At 42.6% G+C, this 27,898-nt stretch overlaps 1 protein-coding gene across 7 annotated transcripts in view; it reads right to left on the reverse strand.

Annotated features, from left to right (window-relative positions):
- LOC146866150 (glycine N-acyltransferase-like protein 2) overlaps positions 1 to 27,898 on the reverse strand; it is a 196,182-nt gene that overhangs the window by 25,666 nt on the left and 142,618 nt on the right. For all 7 annotated transcript variants that reach the window (XM_085634005.1, XM_085634025.1, XM_085634021.1 and 4 more), the window contains one exon: positions 1,288 to 1,395. In XM_085634005.1, the coding sequence (XP_085490131.1) occupies positions 1,288 to 1,395 (108 nt within the window). The remainder of the gene's footprint in view (positions 1 to 1,287; positions 1,396 to 27,898) is intronic.

Here is a 27,898-nt window from a genome sequence, read left to right on the forward strand (position 1 = left end):
GACACTGGGCTGTAGAATAGCACATTTGCTGCTGTATCTGAGACACAATTAGGGGTCTGACTAATAATATGTAACCTTGGGTCTCACCATCTGCAATTTGACACTTTACTGTTTAACAGTTGATTTTTATGATTTTACCCACGATAGGCTTATCATTCCTAACAATCAGATGGGATATCATATTCATGCAGTTGGGGTATTGATGTGGTTTACAATTGAGCCACATTCTTCAACCACTTTTTTACTCTTTGACTAATTGATTTGCATGTGTTCTTTCATCATTCTAGCACTTGATGTCACCTTGAGTTTTGCGCCAAGGTAAAGTTGAGGCATGATATCTGATGGCTGTCGGTAAGCTCATGCATGCTTTTTGATAAGCACAAAGTTGTGTTGACGTGTCGGTTACTAAAAGTTGTAGTAGCCCTGATTAAGATCTAGGACCTTTCCAGTAACTTATATATGTTGGAATGAGTGCTATAGCGTGTCTCACAAGCTCAAGTTGATTTCATTTTGAAACGTTATTTCTTTCGGGTAAACTACCAGTGGATCCCTGACAAAGTGGACTTCCACTTCAACCACTGATTCTGTATATGGCAATTTGTTTTTATCACTTTTTTCACACAATTTTGTTTACGCATAACCCTGCAGAAGCTTCCATGAGGTCCTGAAGAAGGCCCCCACACCTCTGTTGAGGGTATTAGGCTAAAACATGTTGACCAATTTTTGACTTTATGGCATGTTAAATTCCCGTCTGTTCTAGCTTGGTTTTTAATCCTGGTCTAGGGACACCCTAATATAGTCTAATGAGTACTCTGGAGCTAGTTTTAATCTAACATCAATGCACTCAGTTCATCGAAGATATTTAGTATACCTCGTCTTACCAAAAACATCCCAGAGCTCCTCCCTCTCAGAGAGGGAGGTTGTAGTCCTCATTATGACTAGGGTCATAATGTGAGGAGGTTACCCTATGATGAAGCATGCCTCCTTCAGGTAGGTGAGGGAAACAGCCCTTTAAAAGGGACTCTCCGGTAGCACTCTTCCTTTTCGTGCAGATCCAGAGGTTTTGCAGTGGGCCTGGTTACCAGAAAAACCCCATGCCTATTTTGGACAAAAGATCACTGTAACTAAATGGAGCAGACCAATTACATCACAAAGGTTTTCTCTTCTTGTTTTGATGAAATGCAGCAAAGAGATCCTTCATTTGAATGTTGCATTCTATTGATTTAGGATAGTTTACATGTAGGAAAAGCAGGAGCGTAGAAAGTAGGCAATGTATCAGAAACTTACATCTGGCCGAGGGCGAACAATCACAGTCTTGTATTCAGGCCAGGAATCCACCAGAACCTCAAGGTTGAAAGGGTTGCCCCTGTTAATATGGAAAACAGACCCATAGACCTGTAGGAAAAGGGGAATATGGATTCATATATTAGATAGTAGCAGATGTCTGCTAATACTCTCTGTCTTCATTTTGAATAGTGTTAGTCTTTAGTATGGAGGTGCATTGAGTTTGAGAAGTACCTTTTTGGATTTTCAGTGACTACTCTGGAACTTGTACATATGATATCCATGCTTTGAATTCCAGGCATATCATTTGTCATCGGAATCTAAGAAATTGGGGAATATACTCGCCCATTTCCTTTTCTTTCTTTCAGTCTCCCATGTGGATTCCTTCCTCCAGGACCACCCTTCACAGCAGCATCTTGACCCCGAAGAAAATGACCCTGTTGGCACCGGAATCCAGGTAAGTCAGTTTTGCAGTATTTACCCATTGACTGGACTGGGGAAAAATGGTCCGGACTCCAGCAATGGGAATGCACTGGTAGTAGGTATTTTTCACATGTGTCATGCATATGTGTACATTTATCAGTTGCGCAGTCAAAAAATACACACCTGCATCAACACATGTGAAATAATATTCCCGTCATCAGAAACACTGCAGCTGGCCCAGCGGTTGAATCGTAATATATGGCAGGTGGGAGACTGCCTCGGCGGCGGTATGTCGGTAAGATCACCAAAATCATATTCAGGCCCTCAATCAATCAATCAAGAACATTTGTAGAGCGTGCTACTCACCTGCGAGGGTCTCAAGGCACTGGGAGGGGGGTGCCGCTACTGCTCGAAGAGCCAGGTCTTGAGGTGCCTACTGAAGGAGAGATGGTTTTGGGTCAGTCGTAGGTGGGTGGGGAGGGAGTTCCACGTCTTGGCCGCCAGGTAGGAGAAAGATCTTCCTCCGGTGGTGGTTTTGCGAATCCGTGCGACGGTGGCGAGGGCGAGGCTGGTGGAGCGGAGCTGGCGGGTAGGTGTGTAGAACGTGAGGTGGCTGTTGAGATATTCGGGGCCCATGTCGTGGAGAGCCTTGTGTGCCTGAGTGAGGAGTCTGAACGTGATCATCTTGCTGACGGGGAGCCAGTGCAGGTCTCTCAGGTGAGCAGAGATGTGGCTGTGTCGAGGAATATCCAGGATGAGGCGTGCCACTGCATGCTGTATGCGCTGGAGTCTTTTCTGTAGGTTGGCGGTGGTCCCAGCGTATAGGGCGTTCCCGTAGTCCAGTCGGCTGGTGACGAGGGCCTGGGTGACCGTCTTCCTGGTTCCAGTGGGGATCCAATGGAAGATCTTTCTGAGCATGCGGAGGGTGTTGAAGCAGGAAGATGTAACGGCGTTGACTTGCTTGGTCATCGTGAGGGAGGAGTCACCAGGAGTCGTCCCAGGCGGAGGGGGATGGTCCAAGGATGAGGACTTCCGTCTTGTCTGAGTTCACCTTCAGACGGCTGAGCTTCATCCATTCCGCGACGTCTTTCATTCCTTCCTGGAAGCTGGCTCTGGCGGTGGCGGGGTCGTTGGTGAGGGAGAGGATCAGTTGGGTGTCGTCGGCGTAGGAGATGATGTTGAGGTTGTGTTTGCGTGCGATGGGGCTCATGTAGACATTGAAGAGGGTAGGGCTGAGCGAGGATCCTTGGGGTACGCCGCAGATGATCTTGGTGGCCGCTGCGCAGAAGGGCAGGAGACGGACTCTCTGAGTTCTGTCGGAGAGGAAGGAGGTGATCCATTCCAGGGCCTTTCCTTGGATCCCGGCGTGGTGGAGGCGGGTTGTCAGGGTGTGGTGGCAGACCGTGTCGAATGCGGCCGACAGGTCGAGGAGGATGAGGGCGGCAGTTTCACCGTTGTCAAGCAGGGTCCTGATGTCGTCGGTGGCTGCGATGAGGGCGGTCTCGGTGCTGTGGTTTGCTCGGAATCCGGACTGCGATGGGTCGAGGGAGCTGTTCGTCTCGAGGAAGGTGGTCAGCTGTTTGTTGACGGTTTTCTCGATGACTTTTGCCGGGAAGGGGAGGAGCGAGATGGGACGGAAGTTCTTGAGGTCTGTGGGGTCCGCGGTGGGTTTCTTCGGGAGGGCGCTGATCTCCGCATGCTTCCAGCTCTCCGGGAATGTAGCGGATGCGAAGGAGTTGTTAATGATGTCCCGGAGTTGGGGTGCGATGATGGAGTTGGCTTTGTTAAAGATGTGGTGAGGGCAGTGGTCGGCTGGGGAGCCGGAGCGGATGGTGTTCATCATGTGGGTGGTGTCATCCGTGCTGACGGAGTTCCAGATGCAGAGGGTGGTGGTGGGGGGCGTTGGTTCGGTGGATGGGTGCGTAGTCTGAGCGCCGAAGCTTGCGTGTATATCGGCGATCTTGCGGTGGAAGAACGTGGCGAGTGAGTCGCAGAGGTCTTGCGATGGCGTGATGTCGTTGTTGCTGGCGCCGGGGTTGGAGAGCTCTTTGACGATGCTGAAGAGTTCCTTGCTGTTGTGGGCATTGTTGTCCAGTCGGTCTCTGAAAGATGTTCTTTTGGTGGTGCGAATCAGCTGGTGGTGTTTGCGGATGGCGTTCTTGAGGGCTGTCATGTTTTCTGTTGATTGGTCATGGCACCAGGCTTTTTCGAGGGTACGGCAGGATTTCTTGGAGTCTTTGAGGTCGTCGGTGAACCATGCGGCTTTCTTGCTGTCGGGAATGCTTGGAGGGTTCTTCAGTGGTGCAAGGGCGTCGGTGCAGTTGGTCCTCTCAAATCCGTTCCTTTCCTGCTTCTTTTGAAAAATAATGAAATCTAATTGTCCTGAAAGGGACATCGTTCTCTCACAGAGTCAAAACATAAATAACAAATATTTTTGCTATTTTTTTATCAGTTAAATATCTTTTTCTGCTTTCCTCCATTCTTTCCCATAGTGATACCCTGCAGTAGGGATGGAGACCTCAATATGGTAAAGTATAGTGAAAACTAAAAAAGTTTAATAACTTTGAAGAAGTTACTAAAATATTTTAATGTTAAGTATTATTGTAAATAGCTTTCGTGTATCTAGTTCAAGTACAAAGTAAAAAATAATGTTACCATACTAATAAATTATTAGTGTTTTAAATATTTAATTACCATTATTATGTTAAATGAATTAACAATATTTCGCAGAAGTAAAACATTTAAAATAAATTCCTATCTAAAGGAAAATATTAAAAACATTTATTATGCATTAAAAAAACATTAATGGTGTTGGTCGGAAAACCTTCAAAGCAGGTCGGAGGCTTTCTGGCCGACATCCCTGGTTTGACTTCCGACCATCTAATTACAATGCAGGCTAGTCTCTCCGGCTGGCTTCCGAAGGGCTCAAGGAGCCTGTCGGCCAGTAGAAACTGCAACGTAATCCCTTTAGGACAGCGTTTCTGTCATTGGGATTATGATGTCGATTTCACGCAGCCTTTCCAACATGGAAAGGCTGTCTAAAAGCGACTTTGGAGGCCCCTGGAAGGGCCCCTTGCCTCCACGGCCTATGGTTGTGAGGTGACTGCCACTGGGTGCAGGGACTTACACAAACTTCCATTTGTATTTGTATTTGTAGAGCACACTGTAACCCAAAGGGCATCCTGGCGCTGCAGTAAGATACTTCTACCACCCTGCTTCCTCGCTAGCTAGTTAATATGCGAAGTCTGCACTCTAGGGAAAAGCCAAGTTTTTATTTTGCCCCTGAACTTCATCAGATCTTGAATCGGTCTTATCTCAACTGGCAGGCTATTCCAAAGACGTGCTGCAGCATAGCTGAAGGCTCATCCTCCTGATTTAGCTTTCTTAATCCGGGGTATATTAACCAGCCTCGTTGAAGAGGACCGAAGGCTGCGAGTAGGTTTATACCAGTTGAAATTAGATTGCATTAGTATCGGTCCCATCCCATGCAGGGCCTTGAAGACGATGCACAGTGATTTGAACTGCATCCTCTGGAATACCGGAAGCCAGTGAAGCTCCGTCAATGCAAGGGATATGGAGGACTGTCTTGGTATGGCTAAGGCCAGTTTGGCTGCTACCGTTTGGACTCTCTGGAGTCTCCCGATCAAGTACCCAGGGGATTCCAGCAGTAGCGCATTACCATAGTCCAGGCTACTCAGAATGACACTCCTTATTACCAGTGCTCGTGCCTGATATGGGAGTAGTGGGAGGATTTTCCGAAGGACCCTAATGAGCGAAAAAGTACTTCCCACAATTCTATTGACTTGGCTTTCAAGGTTTAGTTTGTCATTAAACATATCCCTGAGATTGCGTACCGTCAAGACCGGTAACAGAGGTGTCTCTGTGGGCATGGGCCAGAATCCTGGGGGGAGAGAGCAGGGAACTTTGCCTGCTGCACAGCAAAGAATCTCTGTTTTTCAGCCAGCTATCATACAGGCATGAAATTTTTCCAGAGAGCCCGCTTGGTCTCCCTCCAGTGATGCAATGAGCTGAGTGTCGTCAGCGTAATTTACCAAGCTGACCCCATATGATTTAATGATTGCAATCAGGGGGCTCATATAGATATTAAATAATATCGGGCTAATTGCTAAGCCCTGAGGAACCCCGTGTCTAATCTCCGCAAACTCCGACCGATAGGGGTGGAGGGCCACCGCCTGACGTCTAGATGTCAGATAAGATTGGAACCACTCCAGTGCTACCCCTCCCACCCCAATTGTTTCCAGCCAGTCCTGGAGGACTGCGTGGTTGACTGTATCGAATGCGGCAGACAGGTCCAGTAAAATCAGTATGGCCGATTGTCCCCGGTCTGCTCGCATTCGAAGTTCTTCCAGAACAGTCACCAGTGCCGTCTCTGTCCCATAACCAGGGCGAAACCCAAACTGCACATCTTCCAGCTTGTTACTCTCCAAATACTGTGAGAATGCTCTACTCACTACCCGTTCTAAGATCTTTACTGGGAATGGGAGGAGGGATATAGGTTGGTAGTTTTTGGGGCATGCTGGATCAAGTGTGGGTTTTTTCAGCAGAGGTGTAATTACTGCTTGTTTCCAGCTCACCGGAACCAGTCCACTGCTCAGCGATGGTTACACAGCTGTCGGAGTATTGGAAATAGTTCGCCTCCCAGCGCCTTCCAGGTTTTGGGAGGGAAGGGGTCCAGAGGAGATCCCGAAGAGACTCCTAGAGCTAACTTGTTGAACTCCTCCTCAGAGGGAGGCTCAAAATGGTTCAAATGGGCCACATGATCTTCCGACTCTGTCTCCCCTTTCCTACTCTTTTGCTTACTTGTCCATGGTTGCCCATCTGTCTCTGCAGATACGGCCGTATCGTCAGTATCCAGCCCTTCTATGATTTTCCGTATTTTTTCATCGTTTGTTACATAGTTCTTGACTGGGTGGGGTGCTGTTATTGGTGCACTCGGGGCTAGCGATGTCCTTCATGATCTTAAAAATCCCTCTGGTACCATTGGGTGCCTTCAGGATGGTTTCAGCATAGTAATCTGCCTTGGCATTTACAATTTCTTTTTTGTAGTTGGCTAGTTTTTCCTTCCAGAGGGCTTTGTCTATCTCTGTATATGCCTTTCTCCACTGTGGCTCCGCCAGTTTACAGCCCCTCTTTTTAGTCCTCAGTGTTTCATTGTACCATGGGGCGGAAGGTCTCCCCATCTTTCTGATTTCTGATTTCTCTATAGGAGCTTGTTCTGCGGCCGGTTTCTGACCACAGCACAAGCTCCCATAGGGAAATGGGAGAGTGCAACTGCACCATGAGCAGTCGCATCGTAATAATGGGGTCGGCCGGCGGTTCAGACTTTGGGGCGATGTCGGTTGGAGCCAATATTTTATATAGCATTGGTTAGAAGTAATTTAATTTTATTTTTGTGAGATTTATTCTTACATTAATTTAAAAATCTGAAATGTTTGTTAGAGTATTTTATAATTAAATAACAAATATATTTTATTTGTTTAGCATTAAACTGTAATCATCTATACTTTTAACTATGTTAAATAATTTGCCATTTTTCTTATGGGGCTTTATTTTAAGTCCCTACCTCTATTATGTTTTTTATGGGCGTGTGTTGCAGTATCAGTGGTTAGCCATTTGTTGTGCTGACCTTACTACTGTTTCTTTTTCGGTAGTTGTAAGTTACACTTGTACATTTGGTTTCATTCCTTTTTTTAGGGGGTAGACAAATGTGAATCTACACTTTACTGATTTTTGCTATTCACAAAATAGAGCAAAGTTAGTTTAAAGTTATTCAAAAGTGAGATGAAGGACTGGAATCAGCCCTATTTGTTTTCCTTGTAGGCACATCTGTTCCATTGTAGGAGTTGCCTGGCTCAGTGCAGTTTGGGCACCATATTTTAGTGGGTTTTATACCCGTTTTGCTATGATTTTACTGTTTCTTTTCACACTGTTGTTTTAACGTCACTTTGATTTACCAGTATCCTGCCTCCCAATGGGGAGCCTTTGGAGGCTAGTGGGATTCCTGGACCCTGGTTTTGTGTTTTAATTTGAACCAGCTGTTTCCTGTTCTCCTGTCTGGATTATGATCCAGCAGAGGAATCTGGCCATGTCCATTTGGCACTTCCTACTCACCAGGTGGGCTATATCTTAGACAGTGCATCTGCACAGTGGACGCACATAGTGGATGGACCACTGGCACACCAAAGGCAAGCCCGTCTGCCCCCATCTGCAGCCAAACTGCGCCCTGCACCAGGAACCCTGGACCGCTTTGTAAGAACTCAAGGCATTTTTTACTCCAATTTAAAAATGTGGGTACACTCACACACACTGCGTGCAACCACTTCAGTTTTAATCCTATGCATGTTGTCTTTGTTTGTGACACATGCCAGTTCACTTGCCACCTAAACAAGATGGCTGTCATAATACCACCTTCCACATCACTTCAAAAATTAAAGTGTATGTTATTAAATGCACGTTCAATGATTAAACATAAATATGAGCTCTTTGAGTACCTTGAGTCCCATAGTCCTGATATTTCTTTTTTTACAGAAACATGGGCTGATAGGTCTGCTGCCCCAGATTTAGCCACTGCTGTCTACTTAATCAATAGACTGGATAGAGAAGGAAAACATGGCGGAGGTTTAGCACTTATCTATAAGTACTCCCTAGAGATTTCCTGCCATCCGGTAAAGAGTACCGATTGCGAAGACATACTTCAACTGCAAAATAAACCACAATGTCATGTTTCATGGACTCTTGATCTACAGACCCCAGGTCCCAGAACCTATTTTTATAAGCCCTCAGTGACTTCCTTCATGGGAGTGTGCAATTTGGTAATTTTACAGTGTTAGGGGACTTTAATTTCAATTTAGATGAACTTGAAAACAAAGACTCAAAAATACCCATTGATAATCTTTTGGGTTTTGATCTTTTAACAACTGGTGATTTTCGCCACCGATTGTGCAGGGCATATATTAGATGGTATTTTCACAAACTTCCCTGAGTTACAGCTAGTAGATATCCTTCCGCTCACATGGTCTGATCACACGGTACTGCAGTTTAGCATTATTCTCAGCTGAACTAAGGAAGCATCCAACCAAACCACCCACCGTCAACAAAACAGGTCTGTTAAGGAACCATGAGATTTCCCAACCTATTTTCATGGATGACCTCAACATAGCAGCTTCTATTTATTTTAACTGGATTCAAGAAGCAGCCAACAAGCTGGCCCCGCTTAAGAGATCACAGATCTCGCCCCTTCGGCTCATTGGTATTCCTTCAAGCTTAGGGATTTAAAGAAAAGCTGTCATCATCAAGAAAGGTTTGGAGAAGTAACTATACCCCAGACGAAAAGATGAAATACAATCTACTGATTCAAGAATACAAGAGCTTGATATTCTCTGAGAAAAGCAGTTATTTTACCCAAAATATCAAGTCTGCCACTAATTTGTCTCGGGATCTTTTCCTTCCAGTCCCCCTGTCCCGCCACTACTAAAATACTGCCCACCCAACAGCTTTGTGATAAACTATCGACTTACTTCAGATATGAAGTAGAGGCAGTCTGAAACAACTTTAACCTCATCAAGGGGACCGATCCTAAATTCCCAGCTGCCACTCCTTTGTATTCTATTTCTACTAAATGGTGATTGAGCTCATAAATCTCACAAAGTCTGGAGCTCTTACTGACCCTTGCCCCCCCCAAAATGTTGCAAGATTTAGCCAATATCTTTTACCTCCACTGGCTTTGCTGCTGAACAATGGTTTGAAGTCTGGTTGCTTTCCATTAGGATGGAAAAAACCTTCAATTCTGCTACTTTGTAACAAGCCAACTCTAGGCCCCCTAGAGGAAGGGAACTACGGGCCAATATCTTGACTCCCTATGCTTGCTAAAGTCCTGAAAAGACATCTTAATATCTTTTTCTCTGCATTTATGGACCAGAATGGTATTCTGGACAAAGCCTAGTTTGGCTTTAGGAAAGCCCACAGCACCGAAACTGTGCTGGTAGCAGTTTCAGAGGAGATTTGGAGCATCTTAGACAAGGGAGGTAAGACTGCGGTGGTCCTCTTGGACCTATCTGCAGCCTTCAATGTAGTGAGTCATACATTATTAAAACACTGGCTGACAGAGATAGGCATCCAGAGTTCTGCCTTAAAGTTAGTCTGCTCTATTCTGGATGACAGGAAGCAAACATTTTACATGGTTGATTTTGGCTCCAAGCCTTTCATCTTACCCTGTGGTGTCCCACAAGGGTCTTCTCCAAGTCCCACATTATTTAATATACATGTGGCTCCTCTTTTGGAACGTATAAGATCGTACAGCTTCTCCACTGTTTCCTACACTGATGACATCCAAATTGTGTTATCAGCAACAACAATGTTGAAAAAGTGGATTCTTGATTTAACAAGTGCATGAGTGCAATAATCAACTGGATGAGTTCCCACTGTCTGAAATTGAACTCTGAAAAGATAGAGGTGGTCCTCTTTGGATGGTATACCTCCTTTTGGATCAACACTTGGTGTCCACAATCCCTTGGCTCTCTGCCCATCCTAGTACCTAAAGCAAAGAACTTGGGAATCAGTTTTTGCTCCAATCTCTCTTTTAGAGATCAGACTAGCCAGCTCACTTCCTCGTGTTTCCTCGTTTTAAAAACTTAGAGTCAAATTCTTCCTTTTCTACCTTTTGACCTGCAGAAAACAGTGGTCACTTTTATTTTTTATTTTTTTTACTTTTTTTAAATTTATAAGGCACAACAGCTATCCAATAAGGGTTTCCCGGCATTATCAAAGTTGGATTATTGCAATGCCCTTTATGTTGGAGCTCAGCAGGACATCATGAGTAGACTTCAGAAACTGCAAAAGGCTGCAGTCAGGGTTCTTAAAAACATTAGGGAAATTCGAGCCAGTCCCCAAAGCCATGAATGAACTTCATTGCCTACCTATTAAAAAGAGAGTTGTCTTCAAAGCGCTCTGTTTAGCACACAAGTTGCTTAACCACTCTGGTCCTGATTGCCTTAAAAACTAAAAGTACTGGTACATCCCTAACATATTGCTTAATCTGTCGCAGCCAGGAAACGGTTTGTAACTTTTATTCACAAAGGTGCTTGGGGGTGGTAGGGGTGGTAGAAACTTTTCCTATGCTACCTCTTGTCTTTGGAATCAAATGCCATGGCACCTGAGGAATCAATACAGCTTCCTTGCTTTTAGAAAATCACGAAAAAACCTGGTTGTTTACTCTTCCCCTATAGAATCATTTTCAGGCAGTTTTTCTCCTTCAATCATAAGGCAGTCCCAAGAGGCCCATGGGCATATGCAGCACTCTACAAAATTCAAATCAAATCAAAGTTAAATGTTTAACTTACAAGTGGACTAGCTCTTTGAACTACTGGAGGTTGAGACAGACTTACATTGGAGTCCTGACATTCTCAAAGATGTTGATATTTCACAACAACAAATGCCAAGACACCATTGAACTCCAAGACTTCACCAGTTCCAACGAAGAACTGGATTTTGAACGTAGGATCTAACCAAGACTATTAAAGACAGTAGCTACAGAAATAATATTTTAAGTCATTCTGGAATTATCTCAATCACCTAATGCATATAGAACCAACACTCATGTTAGGGGTGTAAAGGTAAAACACCGTGTTGCTCTCTGACAATGGACAAACAGGTTAATGTGCTCTTAAGGGTACTTCACAGCTGAGCAATGGTGCCACCTCATCTACTTGATGTAAAAAAGTATTCCTGTTTCACATCGGCCAGATAATCTTGCTCATTAGACTTTATGTTCCTTTACCTGGCCATCTGAGCTGATCTCATGACCCATATTCCCCTGGCAGTCTGAAGGCCAATGATGCAGTCTCTACCATGAATTTCCAGTTATTGTGGGCCTTGTGCAGACCTCCCAGGGATCTGGGATGCTTTGCTCCTAATAAGAGACTTTCTTTCTTTCTTGAAGGAAGGCAAATCCTACCTCTCTTCACAATTCAAAGTACCAAGCTTCAAGCAAGTATATACATTTGAGCCAAGTCATGGTAGAGCCTCCAGACAGCTTCAGCTTTTGCTCCTAAAAGAGTCTAAAATACTGTCCCAAGTGTTCCAGTGTTTATACTCCTTAAGTAGGCAAGGTTGGATGATAGAGTGAGCCAGAGGGGTACATTATTTCAAAGTTCAACAGTTACTCCAATCCTTGAAAAGCACACTTTCCTTTTCTGTTCAGATTACATTTTCCATGGCTTCTGGTAAAAAGAATCACAGTTAAGACCAGTCTGAAGTTGGAAAAGACTAGTTTTGATGGGTTACTGATGTTTTCTCGAACCAAGAATTCTATTTCCCAAATACAAGTTTAAAAAGATCATTAATACTAGTGCATACTGCAAATATTACATCAGTACAACAATAATCTGTTTGTTAATATGTTGCACACTTTTTGTGTTGCTTTGGTGATTGCTAGACATCTACTTTTGACTTTTTGGCATCCTCCAGTTTGTTCCCTTTAATAAATACTTCACTTTACGCTTTACATTCACAGTAATTGTCTCTTTTTTTCCATTTCTATTTTTTTCTGTGCAAGCACATACGGGAAGATCATAACTAAATTTTGCTTGATCTTTGTTCAATAAATACTTTTTCATTTTAGAATTATTTTCAGTCTCTGTTTGCCTTTCTCTTCTTTTCTCCCTTCTCCAACATTCTGTATCTCTGAAATAATGTGTTAGTTTTCTGATAATCTTTCAAGAGTAATTAATAATCAATGTATTTTTTGTCTCATTTCCTTAAATTTTTTCCTTAAACTCCTTTCTTTCTTCGTTCTATTTTTGTCACTAAAACAATTACTGTATATTGTATTTAGATCCTATATAATGCCCCTGATGAAGCAACGTGTATTGTGAAACATGTGCTGGCCTATGGTGTTCATTAAAAAAAAATTAACATTTTTTGAAGTTTTCCATTACCTGCTTGTGGATACGCATTGAATCATTAAGATACCTCAGACCCCAGTCTTTTTCTTGTATCTTAATGACTGATTTGAGGGTTTTACCCATGTACGATCTTTGAGGTCAGTGTGTCAAACCTTTTAAGAGCCTCTGTATCCCTCTATTTTACCAGCTTCAACTTGGCAAGATGTGTTTGAGAGACCAGAGCCACTAAAGGCCTGATTATGATCTTGGCGGATGGGATACTCCATCACAAACGTGACAGATATCCTGTCTGACAAATTACAAATTCCATAGGATATAATGGGATAGTAATTTGGCGGACATGACATCTGCCACATTTGTGATGGAGTAACCCTGTCCGCCAAGATCATAATCAGGCCCCAAAATCAAGATCAGATCATATTTACTCAGTGGCCTGCAACAGCACAAAAAGATGCGGATGGGTGTGATTCCTTCGAACAGGAGGACACCATTTACTGCTAGAATCTATTTTACACAACACATGTGCACACCACTTGCACACATTGCCTACACATGAGGAATGTAAAGAGCACTAGTTATGGCACTCAATTGGCCTTTAATTGAGGAAAGCCAATAGGGATTCTCCAACACAGGTGTACATGTAGCAAGGCCTCTATCTCTGGATAAACATCCGATTCTACCACCATCAGGAAATGTTGAATTTTTTAAAACTGGTAGTGAAAGGTTATATGAAAGAGACACTGCTGCCTAAAGTACCACAAACCCCTAACTCCAGGAATCTGTAGAGAGGAGGATCAGGTCCAGCAACCACACCTAGCAATATAAAGGGAAGAGAGCTCTGAGACTACTTGGAGAAGGAGATGCTGCTGCCTAAGGAACCATGAATCTCTTCTCATCAGGAGGAGATCTTGACCCAGCTACCACAACCAGTGCGATAAAGCACAGAGAGCTGTCCCACTGCAGGGGACGTGTGCAGGCCAATGGGAGGCACGTCTTCATCCTTCATTGCCCGGGGAGGGTGGGCTGGCCACCCCTCTTGGTTTTCTGACCTGTGGACAGCCGCAATCAATTGGAGAGACTACCAGTGTCTAAGATTCCTTATTTTTAATGTTATTGCTTCCACTAAATACATGAATTTCTAAAGCATCTCTATATCCCTGGTTCAGTGTGGCCTGAGTGCGTTTTGACCTTATAGCTGAAATAAATATGAAGATTGCCATATTGATATTTATAGGAATCACGCAATGCAGAAGAGGAAGGCAGCAGATATCCATAAGGTACAGCTAAGCCAAACAAACTGCCAAACCATCTACGAGAAATTGTACATTGAGGGAAATTGACCTTGCTCATGCCTTCCAGTATGCCAATAGCAAAATTGCTTGAAAAGAGATCCAATAATCCTGTATCTACAGAGTGCAATTCTCCCTCCTCCACGAATAGAGCAGTGAATGATGGTTCTTCTGGAAAATATAATATTACCAACACAGTGAACAAACTTTAAGCCGAACTTGTGGAGTCTAAGGCTTGGTTAACTCACTCATGTCTCAATTGCCACTACTCTGCATTCCTATCCCAGCTAGGGTCATTAGGAGAAAACATCTGGATTGGACCATACAAAATGAAAAAACTGAAATAACAATGGTCGTTCAAACCATATCTGTACAATACACCTTGCTCAGAGGGCAGATGAGGCCTATAGAAAACGCCTCATTGTTTATCTGAACAACATGCACTGGTGTGATAAGGCCAGTAGTTAGAAATGGGGGTCTCTAGTTGGCAATGGTTTGCACCTATGTCAAAATAGGGACCCTTGCTTCTAGCCAGGATAAGAGGGATACACTACTGAAATAACCCCTGCTCAACCCCTTGGTAGCTTGGCACAAGCAGTCAGGCGTATCTCAGAGGCATTCTGTAAAGCATTTGCCCATAACCAACAGTAAGTCTAATGCATGCGCCTCTTCCCCTCTTGGGAAAAATTCTGCTGTCCTCTATATACACCTCTTTCTTGACTAAATTGGGACTTACAGTATCCCCAGCCAGAATGTTGCCCTCTCCTTTCAGCCCTACCATATAAAGTGTTCTCTCCAAACACTTTGCACATCAAAGCTTGAGCCTTATCCAAGGCAGTAAAAGTGAATGCATACTTTCCTAGAGACTTAATCATACCTTCACCGGAAAGCGGGCCCTAGGCCTCTTCTGTGGACACCTTTCATTCCAAATCTCCTACCTTTGGGCTTTTTTCCTCTCAGCTATGAGGCTAGCATTAGCATTTCAAAGAAAATAAATTGCCCTGTGGCTCCATCCTTGCAACAGGCCAATATCAGTGCCTCCTACCTTACTATAAGCTTCCTCCACCAAACCAAAAATCCTGGTTAATAGTCTCAAAACACCTAGCAATTTGTCCTTACATTGTCAACAAACATTCAAGTCCTTTCCTTGGTTCCCTCCAAACCTTAAAAATCCATTATAAGTTTCAGATCCAGATTGTCATTGTTTCATTTTCACCCACAATTAGCCAAGAAAACTCTGCTCTCATGACATTTATTTAATCTTTCTCTTCGGGCTTTCTTATTCTCTGCTATATATATTCTGCAACATGACCCAAAGGCCGCCATTCAGTACACCTAGGGTGTCTCACATATTTTGGATCAAATAATTATTGTCCAAAAGGTCCTTTACTGGCCATCCTGCTGCAACTTCAGTGCCCACACTTTCCCAAGTTAATTGTCTAGGCAATCATCATTATCCAAATGTAATACATATTTATCCAGATGTTTATTGCAAGTTTTGTAATATTGTCAAATACTCATCCTTATTAGAGGCTCCCTCCTCATCTGACAGGGACCAGAACTCCGTATCATCACAAACATCAGCCTGTGTCTTGTTATCACTTAACATAGACTTAACAGTCTCCTAAACAGGGTCTTTAAACTCATTCCTTATAATATCCCTCATGCTCACCTCTTGATCATTCCTAATATGATCAATAACCTCTTTGGCCATACCTGAAGTTTCTTTTAACCAACAGCTCTGAATTATCTATATTGCCAGAAATGTATCTCAAAAGCAAAGACTGCTAAAATCCTGTCTCTCTTAATCAAATTTGTCTGAGAAGCCAACTGTTGTTATCAAACTGTACTTTTCTCTTCCACTAACACGCTCATTTACAAGCCCCTTGCGCCACTTTTGCATCACTTTTCCCATCTTAAAAGTGACGCAAAAGTGGAGCAAGGGGCTTGTAAATCAGCCCCTCTGTCTCTGTAGAAATTGATGCAATCTGAAAATGGGCCCACTGACCGTCAAAAATAGCCTAACTGTTTTGCAAAGATAATCCACTGTCAATGGACAATGCTTGCGCAAAACAAGGCCTATTGCTTTAAAAGACAGGTCGAAATGTGAAGAGTGTCAATAACAAAGATGGGAACTTCCTGTAAAAATAATCTTCCACTTGTGCACACTGCGCTTCTAAATTATTCAACAATCTTGTGTACTGCGTGTGATTATAAAGCACCCCACCTTGAGCTCAGCGCGCACTTGCATTCAAAGGACACCAAAAACAACTGTTTTACAAATCCTAATGTGCCTCAGAGTAACCCCCTACTCAGATCTATGGTAACCCCATTAACAAAAAATCCATCATAACATGTATATCTTTTAATAGAATTTCTTTTTTGCTTTGAAAACCACTAATTAACTAATTCTACACCTTCAACCCTAAGAACTAATTTTAGTCTTCTTAAACCTCCATTACTTAAACCAGACTAGCATTGACTCACTCATTCACTCTTTAAAAATCCATAAATTGGGTTATTTTGTAAGCAAACAATCTCCATTCATTCTTAAACTAAAGCTTGATGTAGAATAATAAGGTATATTTATCTACTCAGAGGCAGCAAACAAAAGAGGAAGAAGATAGAAGATTGAGAGGTTGTATGGACTGGATTTTCTGTTCTTCATTATGTGTCATGTAGTGCTCTGTTTGAAACGTTAAAGTATTGTTGCTTGGAGGTAGTAAATAAAAGGTTATGAATAATGTTAGTCTCTACTGTGATAAGAGCTGGGAATAATGTATGATACCCATATGCAGAGTTATGAACAAGAAGAATCAAGCCAACAAATGTATGGAATGCCTGTTTGAAATCCGAATAAACGCCAATAAAAACGATATTTTAAAAAATGAATAATGCTAGTCTCCTGTCTAGGCATCAAATTCAATGTGTCAGGAACTAACTGTAGTGGTCCAAGGCTTGTGGTTACGAAACTTTCTGGCACGTTGTCGCCCGTGATACCCAACAATTCACAGCAAGGGCAGAATATTATACAGACTAAGATAGGGTAGATCACTTTAAATAGTTGTACTCTTTAGCAGAGACTGTGGGATATTGGATGCGGAGTTAGATTTGAGGTTAACATCATCTCCACCATTAGAGATTTCTCTAACAGAAACATATAACACGATCTATGATATTACACGTGGCAAGGCTCCGAGACCTGATAATGTACCAGGTGACCTACGCGCTTTACATTCACAAATATGTGCACATATGTCAACAGTCTTATCAATTCCATTCCGGTGAAAGCTGAAATGCTGAACTCTTGGTGTGGGGCTGACATAATTCCCATCCATAAAAAAGGTCCTTCAAGATAATTAATGTAACTTTAGGCCTATCAGCTTAATAGTCTGCAGAAACCTTTCTGCCACAGATTCTGGAAAAGATGCTTGAGCTGGTGGAAGGCAAAAGTATCTTATCTGACCCATAAGCTGTTTTTTGTAAGAAAACCAGCACAATTGGACACATTTTTCTAATCAGTACAGTTTATTGGAAAACTGGAATACTGAGCAAGGCTTATTTTTTTTCTGTGGTGTTTGTAGACCTTTGGTCCACTTTGAACTTGATCACTCGTCACAAACTTTGGCTAGATCTGGAAAGAATGAAGTTGCATAACAGCAATTTCGTCAAAGTAAGATGGGAAATCAAGGGTAAAATTACCAGTATCTAGCTGTTGAGAATGAGGGGGCATATTTATCAAAGTTTTGTGTCACCCTTGCTTCACGCAAGGTAATGCAAGTGCGATGCAACAACTAGATGAGATATACCAAGCCACGCAACGCCACTTTGAGTGGCCTTGCGGTGCTTGGTAAATCTGGGGGAATGCAAGGCAGCACACGTAACTGCCTTGCATTACACTTCCCCACGGAGGTGTTCCATGGGAGGAGCGTGGGTGTTCCCACACATCCTCCCGTGGATTTTTGTGCATTCCCAGATTTACTGTGAGTGGTAGACCTGGGAATGCGTCAGAATGATACTCCTTCCCATGAAAGGCGTAGCTCTTTCCACATGAACAGAATTCTGCAATACACATGGAAAGAGGAAATGGCCTCAAAGGGTTGTGTTTGTGGAGAAAGGTGCCCCTTCCTGTACAAAAGCAATCCTCCCTGTAATTCAGGCACCCTTGCACCATGGTGGAAGTGTGTCTGTGTTAGAGCTAGGCAGTCAACAGTGCACCAGTGCAAGGAGAGAGCAGGAATGCACCATATCTTGATAGATATGGCGCATACCTACCCTCTCCCTTTCACACAGCACAGCAAGGTGTCTTGCTGTGTTGCGTGAAAAAAAGAAAGACAAATATGACCCGAGGTTCGGGAGGGATGCCCATGGACCCGACCCTCTTCTCTGTGTATGCAAATGAAACAGTGAAATATCCAGACATCCACATTAGTGTTAAAACAAAAATAGGTCCATTGAGAGTCCCAGCATTGTTATTTGTAGATGACATACTCTTAAAATCCAAAACCCCTTCTGGATTGCAGCTCTTTTCAGATTGTTCTATGACTTTTTATAAAATATTAAGGCTGGAATTAAATTCGACAAAAACGTACAGATCATTCAATTCTTATTCTACAAAGACTCTTTGAAAGTCAGAAGGAAAAATATAGAGCATGCCATGGATTTACAATACCCTAAAAGGCTCACAAATAGTATGTCTTTGTTGCCCCAAATTCAGAAACGTGCATTGAAATTGCAGTATATAATTCTACAACAATAGCATTGTACAAGCAAATGACTATAAGAACCCTGTCTCCTGCCATTGAAATCTACAGTGTCAAGGCATTGGGAAAAAGCTCGATATGGGGCTGGGCTATTAAAACAAATTAATTACTCAAACATTATCAAGAGTGGAAAATACATTTTATAAAATGTGGCAAAATGTTTATGGATCATGTGGACACTAAGAAGGAAACACCATGGCGTGGAAGCTGCCAATCTGAGCGATTAACTGCTGATTTGATCTCATCAATATTACCTTTTAAAAAATATGTAAACTGGTTGAAATGAATTTAACAGCAGCTGATAAATTGTAAATAATATTTTTTATATATTTTTTATTGCCTTGCCTTTAGATTTTCTCCCCATGAAATAAACAACTTTGATTGATTATATGACACTAGTGACAGGCAAACAAGCTGGGACATAAACCTCATAATAATTTGAAAAGGATATATTACCAACCTATGCAAAACACCAACTCATCTAATCCTAAACTAGGACAGAATTTGTTAGCCTCTTTCAATAAGGCTTGGCATGGCTCTTCGGATAAATTTTACCTATTGGCAATACTTTATACACCACGTAATCTACTAGCAAAGGGACTGGCTTTCTAGGTTTTTGACTAAGCGCGTATGAGAACATGGTTAGCTGTGAACCGAAATCGGGTGTTTGCTGTTTTCTGTGCTAGCTCAGAGGTCCTTTAAGGAGGAATCCCTAGCTTTTCAATGCTGTTTTGTGAATCCTCTTACATTTATTCAGGGGTAAAAAAATATTATTGCTATAACCCGGCAATTGTTCAACTTGGTTGTGGCAAGATGTGGATCAAGAATGTTTTTGTGACTCACAGCACGAAACAAGGCTGTGCGCTTGCTTCTATTTATTGCTGATTTTGGCGCTCATGTAGAGTATGGTGGCCAATCCATCAGAGCAGTGGAGGGATATACTCTACTGCGCTAACAGAAGACTGGCACCATATTTGGAGTTCATTGAGAGGCTGATAAAGTTCTCTGGGAAACAGAGCCAATGTTACAGCTTCTTCTTTGAAGGCACCAACACTTTGGTAACCATGGACCTTGTTTAATGTGTTCATTAAGCAGACAGATAGTTTTGTTCTTCACAAACAAATGAGCACCAGGTTTTCCCTGGCAGCTCCAAACAGGAAAAAGGTCAATCAGAATATCTACCCTAATAAGTCGGATGGTCTGAGTTACGTAGACTAATGAACCAATATCCATTGGGCCATAAGTCAAAGATTTCAACTGGCTAACCTAGCATAGTCTCCACTGGCATAACATGGCAGTGCTGCCAACTCTAAGTGGAGAGGGAGAGCAGTGGCCTTGGTGATAGCATATTCATCACACTTTGTACAAACAGCATAACTAATAAGCTCTGAATGATTTCCTTAAATATTTTCCCAAGAGCTTTGGATGATCATCCTCCAAATTGTGATCATAGTGGCTACATACCCTGTTTAGTGGCAATGATGCTGCTCCTTTGAGACAAGCTAATATTTGTCTCAAGCGTTCTCTCAATATGTTGCTTTTGTATTGTGGACACAAATGAATGATTAATCAGACTACTTTATCCTTGTGGAAAGGTTTGAGCAGGTTAGTAGACATTCTAATCTGAGGATGCTGCTTGATAATGAATTGAGGTGGTGTGATTGTAGGTAGACAGAGACTACTTTTTCAATGACCTCAGTTTGTGGTCTAATGAGAGTTTATTAGGTATAATAGCCTGTTGTAAGAAAATATCTATTTGCATGGTTAACCCCCGGTTGTTCCCCAGTTTCCTCAAGACACTGCTAACAAGGCCCCATGCATGTGCTCTTACTCCTACAACATGTGTACAATTTGCTAATTCCTGATTGGAATATTTACCTTTCTTATAAGTCACTAGCATTTGGTACCATGTGTACCCAGGGCCTGTAAGTTAAATGTCACTATTTCACTGCAGGACGTATTGGGTGACCACTAAAGTGACCATATAAAAAATGGATCAAGACCTTCCACACCAACCTAGCAGTGCAACTTTAAAACAGCCATCTCGACCTTTTAACATCACTAATGGAGGTGGTGGTTGGTCATATAATAACGTTGGACTCTCGGTAGGGAAATCATATAAATACTTGGGGATCGACATTGACTCTAGGGGCACTTTGTCAAACATCGCAGCAACATCGCTATGAAAGCCATGGCCCTTCAAGTGAACCTTTCAAAACTTTCTAAAAAAATCGACCGGTCCGAGCCTAGCCCCAATGTTGGAAGTCTTGAGACCTAAAATAGGCCCCACGTGGTCATACAGCTTCGAAATTTGCCTGGGTAAACTCAGTACTACATTAAATCAACATGTGACCAAGATTTACAAAAGGGTCCTTCAGCTGCAAAAATCTGCATTTGCTCCACAGATTCGATTAGAACTAAACCTTCTATGATATGTTAAGCGCAGGTGCTTATCTAAAACCACAAGCTAAAGCAGGCTAGAGCTGGTTCCCTAGAGTCATTGTTATGGTCAGATATCAGCTCTAGAAATCTTGGCAGGTCATACAGTAGGTCTTTTTACAAATGCATACAGCAATTATCAGCAAGTGACCTTTGGAACCTCAACCCAAGTAATACAGCTTTTAAAATAAGTATCAAGAAGCGCATCCAAATGTGTTCCTATTCTGACAAAGTGACCATTGCCAAACGCAAGCACGCATGGGTAATAATCAACTCTTATCAGTTGGCCTCTCTTCTATCATATTTGGCTTGCAGAAACCCTCTGTATCTAAAACTGTGGTTTATGGCACTTAGACTGGGAAAGTGGCCCTTTTTGAAATGTCTACCCCTTTAGAGGCGCGCATCAGATGAGCTTCTGTGCAGGGGTTGCGGAGAATCAGTTGAGCCTCTGGAGCATGTTGTGTGCCTCTGCCCAGCATTGCTGTCCTTGTGCAGATCAAAACGGACGCCAGAGTGGAACAGATTGGGAGTCTAGTCTTATAGGCAGGGCGTCTTCGCGGCATTGAATCCGGAGAACACAGCTTTAAATATTAGCTTCACACTCTTTATCCATCTTGCATATCGCAAGCTTAATCGGTAAATTCCAGGCCCCGTGTCAAAACCAGGGAACAGGCACAGGTAGTTAATGGTAAATCCTTGAAGCTGCTCTCCAGCAAAATCAGTGTATTCAGCCCCAGCATCACAACATGGAACCTGAATTCAGCGACTTGTCATTGACTATTGACTGTTGTTACTTTGAAGTGTACATTAACTTTAGGATGCTCTTCTTCAAGTTGGTGTTCTACCTGCTGCTTTTAGAAGTAACCGCTTTTTTTTACTAATCGTATTTATTGATACTATGCCGCCATGTGATTTCACTTAACCGAAGGTTACCCTGTCCTAGAAGAAATTTTATATTAACAATCTTATTGCTTTATTTTTTTTGAGAATGATGGGAGGGGCTCACTGAACAAGATTCTCTAATGCTTTTAAAGTTTCGATTTTCTTATGTGGATTGTAATGATTTAATTAATCAAACAATAAATATGTTCTTGGAACAGCACTAAGCCTTCCTGGTAAAGAGTAGTAAGTCACCCATATTGTAAGTCTTACCAGTCCTAAGGCAGGGTGCATAGTATACAAAAGTAGAATATATGATTTTTCATGTCCATACAGTGAAGAATGCCACAAACCCATTTTCACTGTAGTAAGGCTTGCTGTGCCATTGGAAACACTGGCTTACTTCTTTACACTTAATAAAGTTACCTTCAGAATGCCACTAGCTAGAACAGTACTTCAAACACTCATTTTAGTAGTTAAATGGCAAAGCAAAATTTTGTCAAACTATAAAAGAACTGGGACTTTAGAAAGTAACCATTTGTCTGCCAAAAGCCTTTGGTAGTATTTTCAGAGTTAATCCCCAATGTTATCTGGCAGCATGCTGCCCCCCTGCAATGATGTGTGAATGGTACTCAGTAAATGGAACAATATGACCAGCGTCCAGAGGAGGCATGATCTTCTTCTGACAGGGTAGCCTGGGGGGAGTGCACATCAAATTCACCTTCAAAGGGGCATCCCCTGTCACAGACTAAGGTAATTCCCACTTAGGTCTGTCCTGGACCATTAGCTGGTGTTAGAGTGTACTCTGCCCCCTCAAAACCTGCAAGAATGGACAATTAGAAACTTTTCCTGAACTTTTCTCCAAAAGAATCAGAGGCTACCACCAGACCGCTGTCAAACCACAGCCGTCAACGTCAAACTGCCATTTGGATTCAGTCTCCTGGCTTGCTCTGTTGAAAAGATCTCGACTTCCAGAAAAGTTTCTTAATGCGAAAATAAAGAAGATCACTGGGAGCAATCCTGAACAGCAGTCCATCATCGCTTATGCTTCTGGGAACTGAATTTTAGACTTTGTTCACTCAAAGCTTTCCCACTTTTGACGTTGAGAGCCTCGAACTTCCCACTGGAACTGAGTCTCCCACTGAGGTCCAGCACTTCAACCAACCACTATCAATAAGCCCCTCTTCAGAAACTGCAAGGAAGACTGAGGAGAAACCCGAGATACAGCGAGGGATCCTAAGCGCGCTGGTAAGTAACCCGGAAGCAGATGTCTGGGAAATTCCAAAACACTAGAACGTGAGGCATTCTCGTACGGGATCAGAGGAGCTTTATACTCCTCTGCTGTAGCCCACGCGCAAATCGTAGTGGGACCAGCTGGGCTGGCAGGCATGACAGGGCTTGCATGCATGACAGTATCTGACTTGTTCTCCATTGCAGTGGGCCTAAACTTTTGACTTAGACTCGGTCTAGCACAACCAGCTGACCCTTGTCCTTTTTGGTGCTGGAAGTATCTAAAAAAACTTTAAAAATCATATCCCTGGATCTGATTTTTGCCATTTTGCTTTCTACTTGCTCACTAAAATGCACTCTAATTTTATAAATTGCAGTGGGATTTGTATTGTGTTGTGTTTTCTATTTTTTAACGGTTTTGATACTGATAAATGTTTTCTAAGTTAAGCATATCTGCTCTGTGTTACAGCTACCAAGGACTGAGCTCAGGTTTAAATTAATGTTACCTAACTGGAACTTCTAGGGAATAATGCCATTATTACTTGAAGAGGACTTCCATCCACTTCAACAAATAATCCACATTCTCACACCTGCCCTTTCTCTCATTGATAAGTGCTTTTAATCTGATAGTGATCTCAATTTTGGCTGATTGTGCGCACTGATATAGTGAGACTTTACAGAAGAAAACCTCGACTCAGTTAAAGGAATGCTCGAGTGAAATCTTTTAAATAACAAAATAAATACCTAGTCAGTGCCTAAGCTTTTGTTTCTGCAAGTTTGCAAGTTCATAAGGTAGATCTGATGCTGTGCTAAGAAGTGTTCCTTGCAAATGATAAGTGTTTAGTGCCTGATTTTTAAATTGGTGTACAATTCATCGTTCCACCAGAGGGATGGAATAAATTACTTCATCCTCATGGTGGAGGGTCCGTCCGCCACATTCAGAAAGGACTATCAAACCGGCAGTGATTTCCATGCATTGTCAGCAACCGGTATCACGGTGGTTCCTGTCAATTCATCTCACTGTTTGGTGCAAGGCTGTGCCAACATGATGCAAACCTGCACCAAACAGATGTCTATTTTTATTTTCCCCCCAAAAATTTAGAAACAGGATTTTCTTTTTGAAAATAAAAAAAGGTATTACTCCTCTCGCCATTGGAGTAATGTTCCATTGCAAGGGGAGCGTTATTTGGTGTACTGTCCCTAACCTGCAGCGTTTGCCTGGGGGTGATGGAGAGTAAAGAAATGGCTGAATCGCCACCCATCCTGATTGGGTAGACTAACATGTAGCCCTTTCTACAACGGCCCTTACTCCGCTAGGCCAATGCTGAGTTTTAGCTATGGCGGTGACGCCAGAGACAGTGCCCACTATAACCAAACTGAAAGTCTGCTTGCATATAAATCGGGCGAGACAACCTTCATGTTGTGACAAAGTGTGCATACCACCATTTAAATCAGCCCCATTTTATCCAGTTAAACCCCATCTTTAGCTAACTTACTAGGAGAAATGAAGCTCACAGCCGTACCACCACCCTCATTTTCATCCTGGCAGTTGATGTGTTGAGGACCACCATTTATAGGTCCACGCCAATCTCTGAGCACTTGAATGGAGGATCTAGTTTCACCATGTGAGACAAATATACTTCGTCCAACTTCTCTTCCCCCTCTTTATTCTCTTCTCCTTTATCGCTGATAGTATGAGTGTCTGACCTGCAACTGAGATTGCCCCTGCTCTCTGATTACCTGATGGTTTTCCCTTGCCTCACTACTGCCCACTGTAGGAAAATAGTGATGAAGATCCAGCAGATGAGATGTGAGGACAAAATGTGATACTCTTCAAATATCGAATATGAAGACATATCTAATGGTGCACAACACTTTACATTTCAAAGTAAATCACAATTGTAGCTGATGTACATGTTCTCCTGCCCTATGGGACATGTACTAATTTGTGCAACATGTCCTGCCTTCAACAGGTTGCTTCCTTCTACATTAATATCTGGGGAAAGGTGTCTTTTGAACTTACCCTTTCTGCAGGGGCACCTCCAGACTGTTTTGCCTTTCTCCTATTTTTTGCTGAATTCGTTTTTGCTGGCTTTAGGTATCTGCACATTTTACCACAGCTCACCAGTTGTAATGTGCTTGTCCTCTCTTCTTAAAAAAATGCAGAATTTACTTATACCAGATTCAAATATTTAATTTACTTATAAGTCCTTAGTAAAATGGCATTACCTGTGCCCAGAGCCTGTTAATTAAGTGCTACTAGTGTGCCTGCTGCACTGACTGTGCCACTCGCATAAGTAGGACTTTAAAAATGTCTTAGGCCTAACATTGCAGCCTGTATGTGTGCAGTTTTAAACTGACATTTTGGCCTACCAATGCAAAACTGCTGCCAGGACCAGACTTTCCTTTTCAATACATACAAGTCATCCCAAAGTTAGTCCATGGACAGCCCAGAGGGTACGATGCAATGCATTTTAAAAGTACGGCATGTACGTTTAAGTTTTACATGTTCTAGTAGGGAAAAACGTTAAATTTGTCTTTCACTACTCCCATAGGATACATTAGAGTTACAGTATTACATTTAATAAGCTGTCATTTCCAAATAGGGAGAGGTAACCAGTTGGTGTATTTAGAATTGTAATGAAAAATCATAATTTATGGTAAAGTCAGATTTTAAATTCCATTTGAGAAAATTCCACTTTTAGATAGTTGCCATTTTCTTGGCTTAACCATTTGGTGCCTGCTGCATGTCTCTGGGTCACATGACTGGGTACAGTTTACAGATGGCCTTTGGATATTCCTCCTAGACAGCTATATACAATGGGGAGCTTTGGTGGGCCTGGATGGGTCATCACTGGCAGGATGAGAAGGAGGAGCTGGACCCAGTCCCACTTACACTTGAATAGTCTGTGTCCTGTATCCACGTAAAGGGCTGCATACTCCCTGTAGTTAGTCTGGAGCCTGGGCCAGGACGACTGGGCACCTGTGCACTTTCAAGTCATGCCTCTAGAAGCTTCTCCCTACTTCAAAGGCACAACTGCTTATAAGTACTGGACCTTGAACACCACCATTTCAGTACACTTCTGGACATGCGGATACTCTGCCAGGAAGAAGGACTTCTGTTCTGCTGACACTCTGCCACTTTGCTGGACTGCTGCTCTGAAGGACTGTTGCCCAACTGTCCTGACTCAAAGGGCTAGATAGCTGGCCTCCTGATCTGAAGCGTCAGCGACACAACAGGCTTCCAGCAACCTTGCTCCTACACTTAGACTCTGCCATCGGTGAATCTACCCTGCCAAGTTGTGTCACCCCAGTCCTGGCCCCTTGGAAGTGAGTTAAAGGTGCTCTGCCAGACTCTGTAGATCCAGCAGAAGCGACGCATCTTCTCTGCTGCATGGCACAAGCCCGAGCAGAAGTGACACTTTGCCATTGCTGCATAAATTGGACCAGTGGCAAAGACTCGTATAGCCTCCACAGCCTCGCAACCGCCACTGTGCAGTACATTTTGGAGTGGGCCCTCACATTCCTTGTCGATGGCAGCCTTGTTGACCTTGTTGATAGCCGGCCTGTGCTCAATTGTGGTATTCTTGAACTTGTGACTTTATACCAGTCTGGCACGACCAGATATCCACAAATTGAGTTTTGTGCTTTTTGGCGCTATTTTCACTTAAATCTTTAAAACTGCATATCTATGGTTCTACTGATTTGACTTTTGCTATTTTGGTTGTTTTAGTTATTAAATATTACTCTTTCTAACTTGGTGTGGGATCCTTTGTGTGTGGTGCTTTCCACTTTATTACTGTTTGAAGTGTTGAACAAATATTTTCCAAATTTCCTTCAAGTTAAGCCTCACTGCTGTGTGCCAAGCTACCAGTGGGTTGAGCACAGGTTAATTTAGGGCTGGCTTGTGCCTCAACCTGACAAAGATTGTGGTTGTTGCTTGACTAGGGCTCACAACCCAGTCAACCAAAAACCCAATTTCTTGAAGTGCCAATAAGAGCACCTGGCATAAGTGTGACAAGTGTGATTGCATCACTTATCTAATCCATGTGTCATAACTATACTGATTACATTTCAAAAGTATATTAATGCCAAACTGTGAATGCATCCGTTCAGCAGTACCACACTCATTTATACAATTTTTCAGGTGCAGCTGGGAGAAATGTAACTCTACCAACAGAAATATTGACTCATTATTTGAAAAATTATAGATATTTTTGTATTGTTACTTTTACACGATGCCTGGACATACAAACCCAGACTATTCTGATGTTATCACTGATATATGTTGTTAACTAGTAAATAGTGGAACAGCCCATGGGTGTAAATGCATGTGAGAGATTGTCTAAGGACCCGCTTTGCTTGCAATACATGTCCGTGACTCTACAACAAGCCCTTGTGTAACATCATCTACCTGCAACTTAGGGCCTGATTCACAAAGGTAAACTTAGACGTTTGGTCTAAAGATAGACAAAACATCTAAGTTTATGACTTCGGGAATTCACAAATGGCAATTACGAGTATTATCTTTATGTCTGCACTTGGGTCAGATCTCTGCCCCAAGTGAGAACATAAAGATGGTAGTTGTAAATGCATTTTGTGAATTCCCAAAGTCGTAAACTTAGACGTTTGGTCTAAGTTTAGACCAAACTTCTAAGTTTACTTTGTG

The sequence above is a fragment of the Triturus cristatus genome, chromosome 2_1 (assembly GCF_964204655.1).
Source record: "Triturus cristatus chromosome 2_1, aTriCri1.1, whole genome shotgun sequence".
Taxonomy (NCBI): domain Eukaryota; kingdom Metazoa; phylum Chordata; class Amphibia; order Caudata; family Salamandridae; genus Triturus; species Triturus cristatus.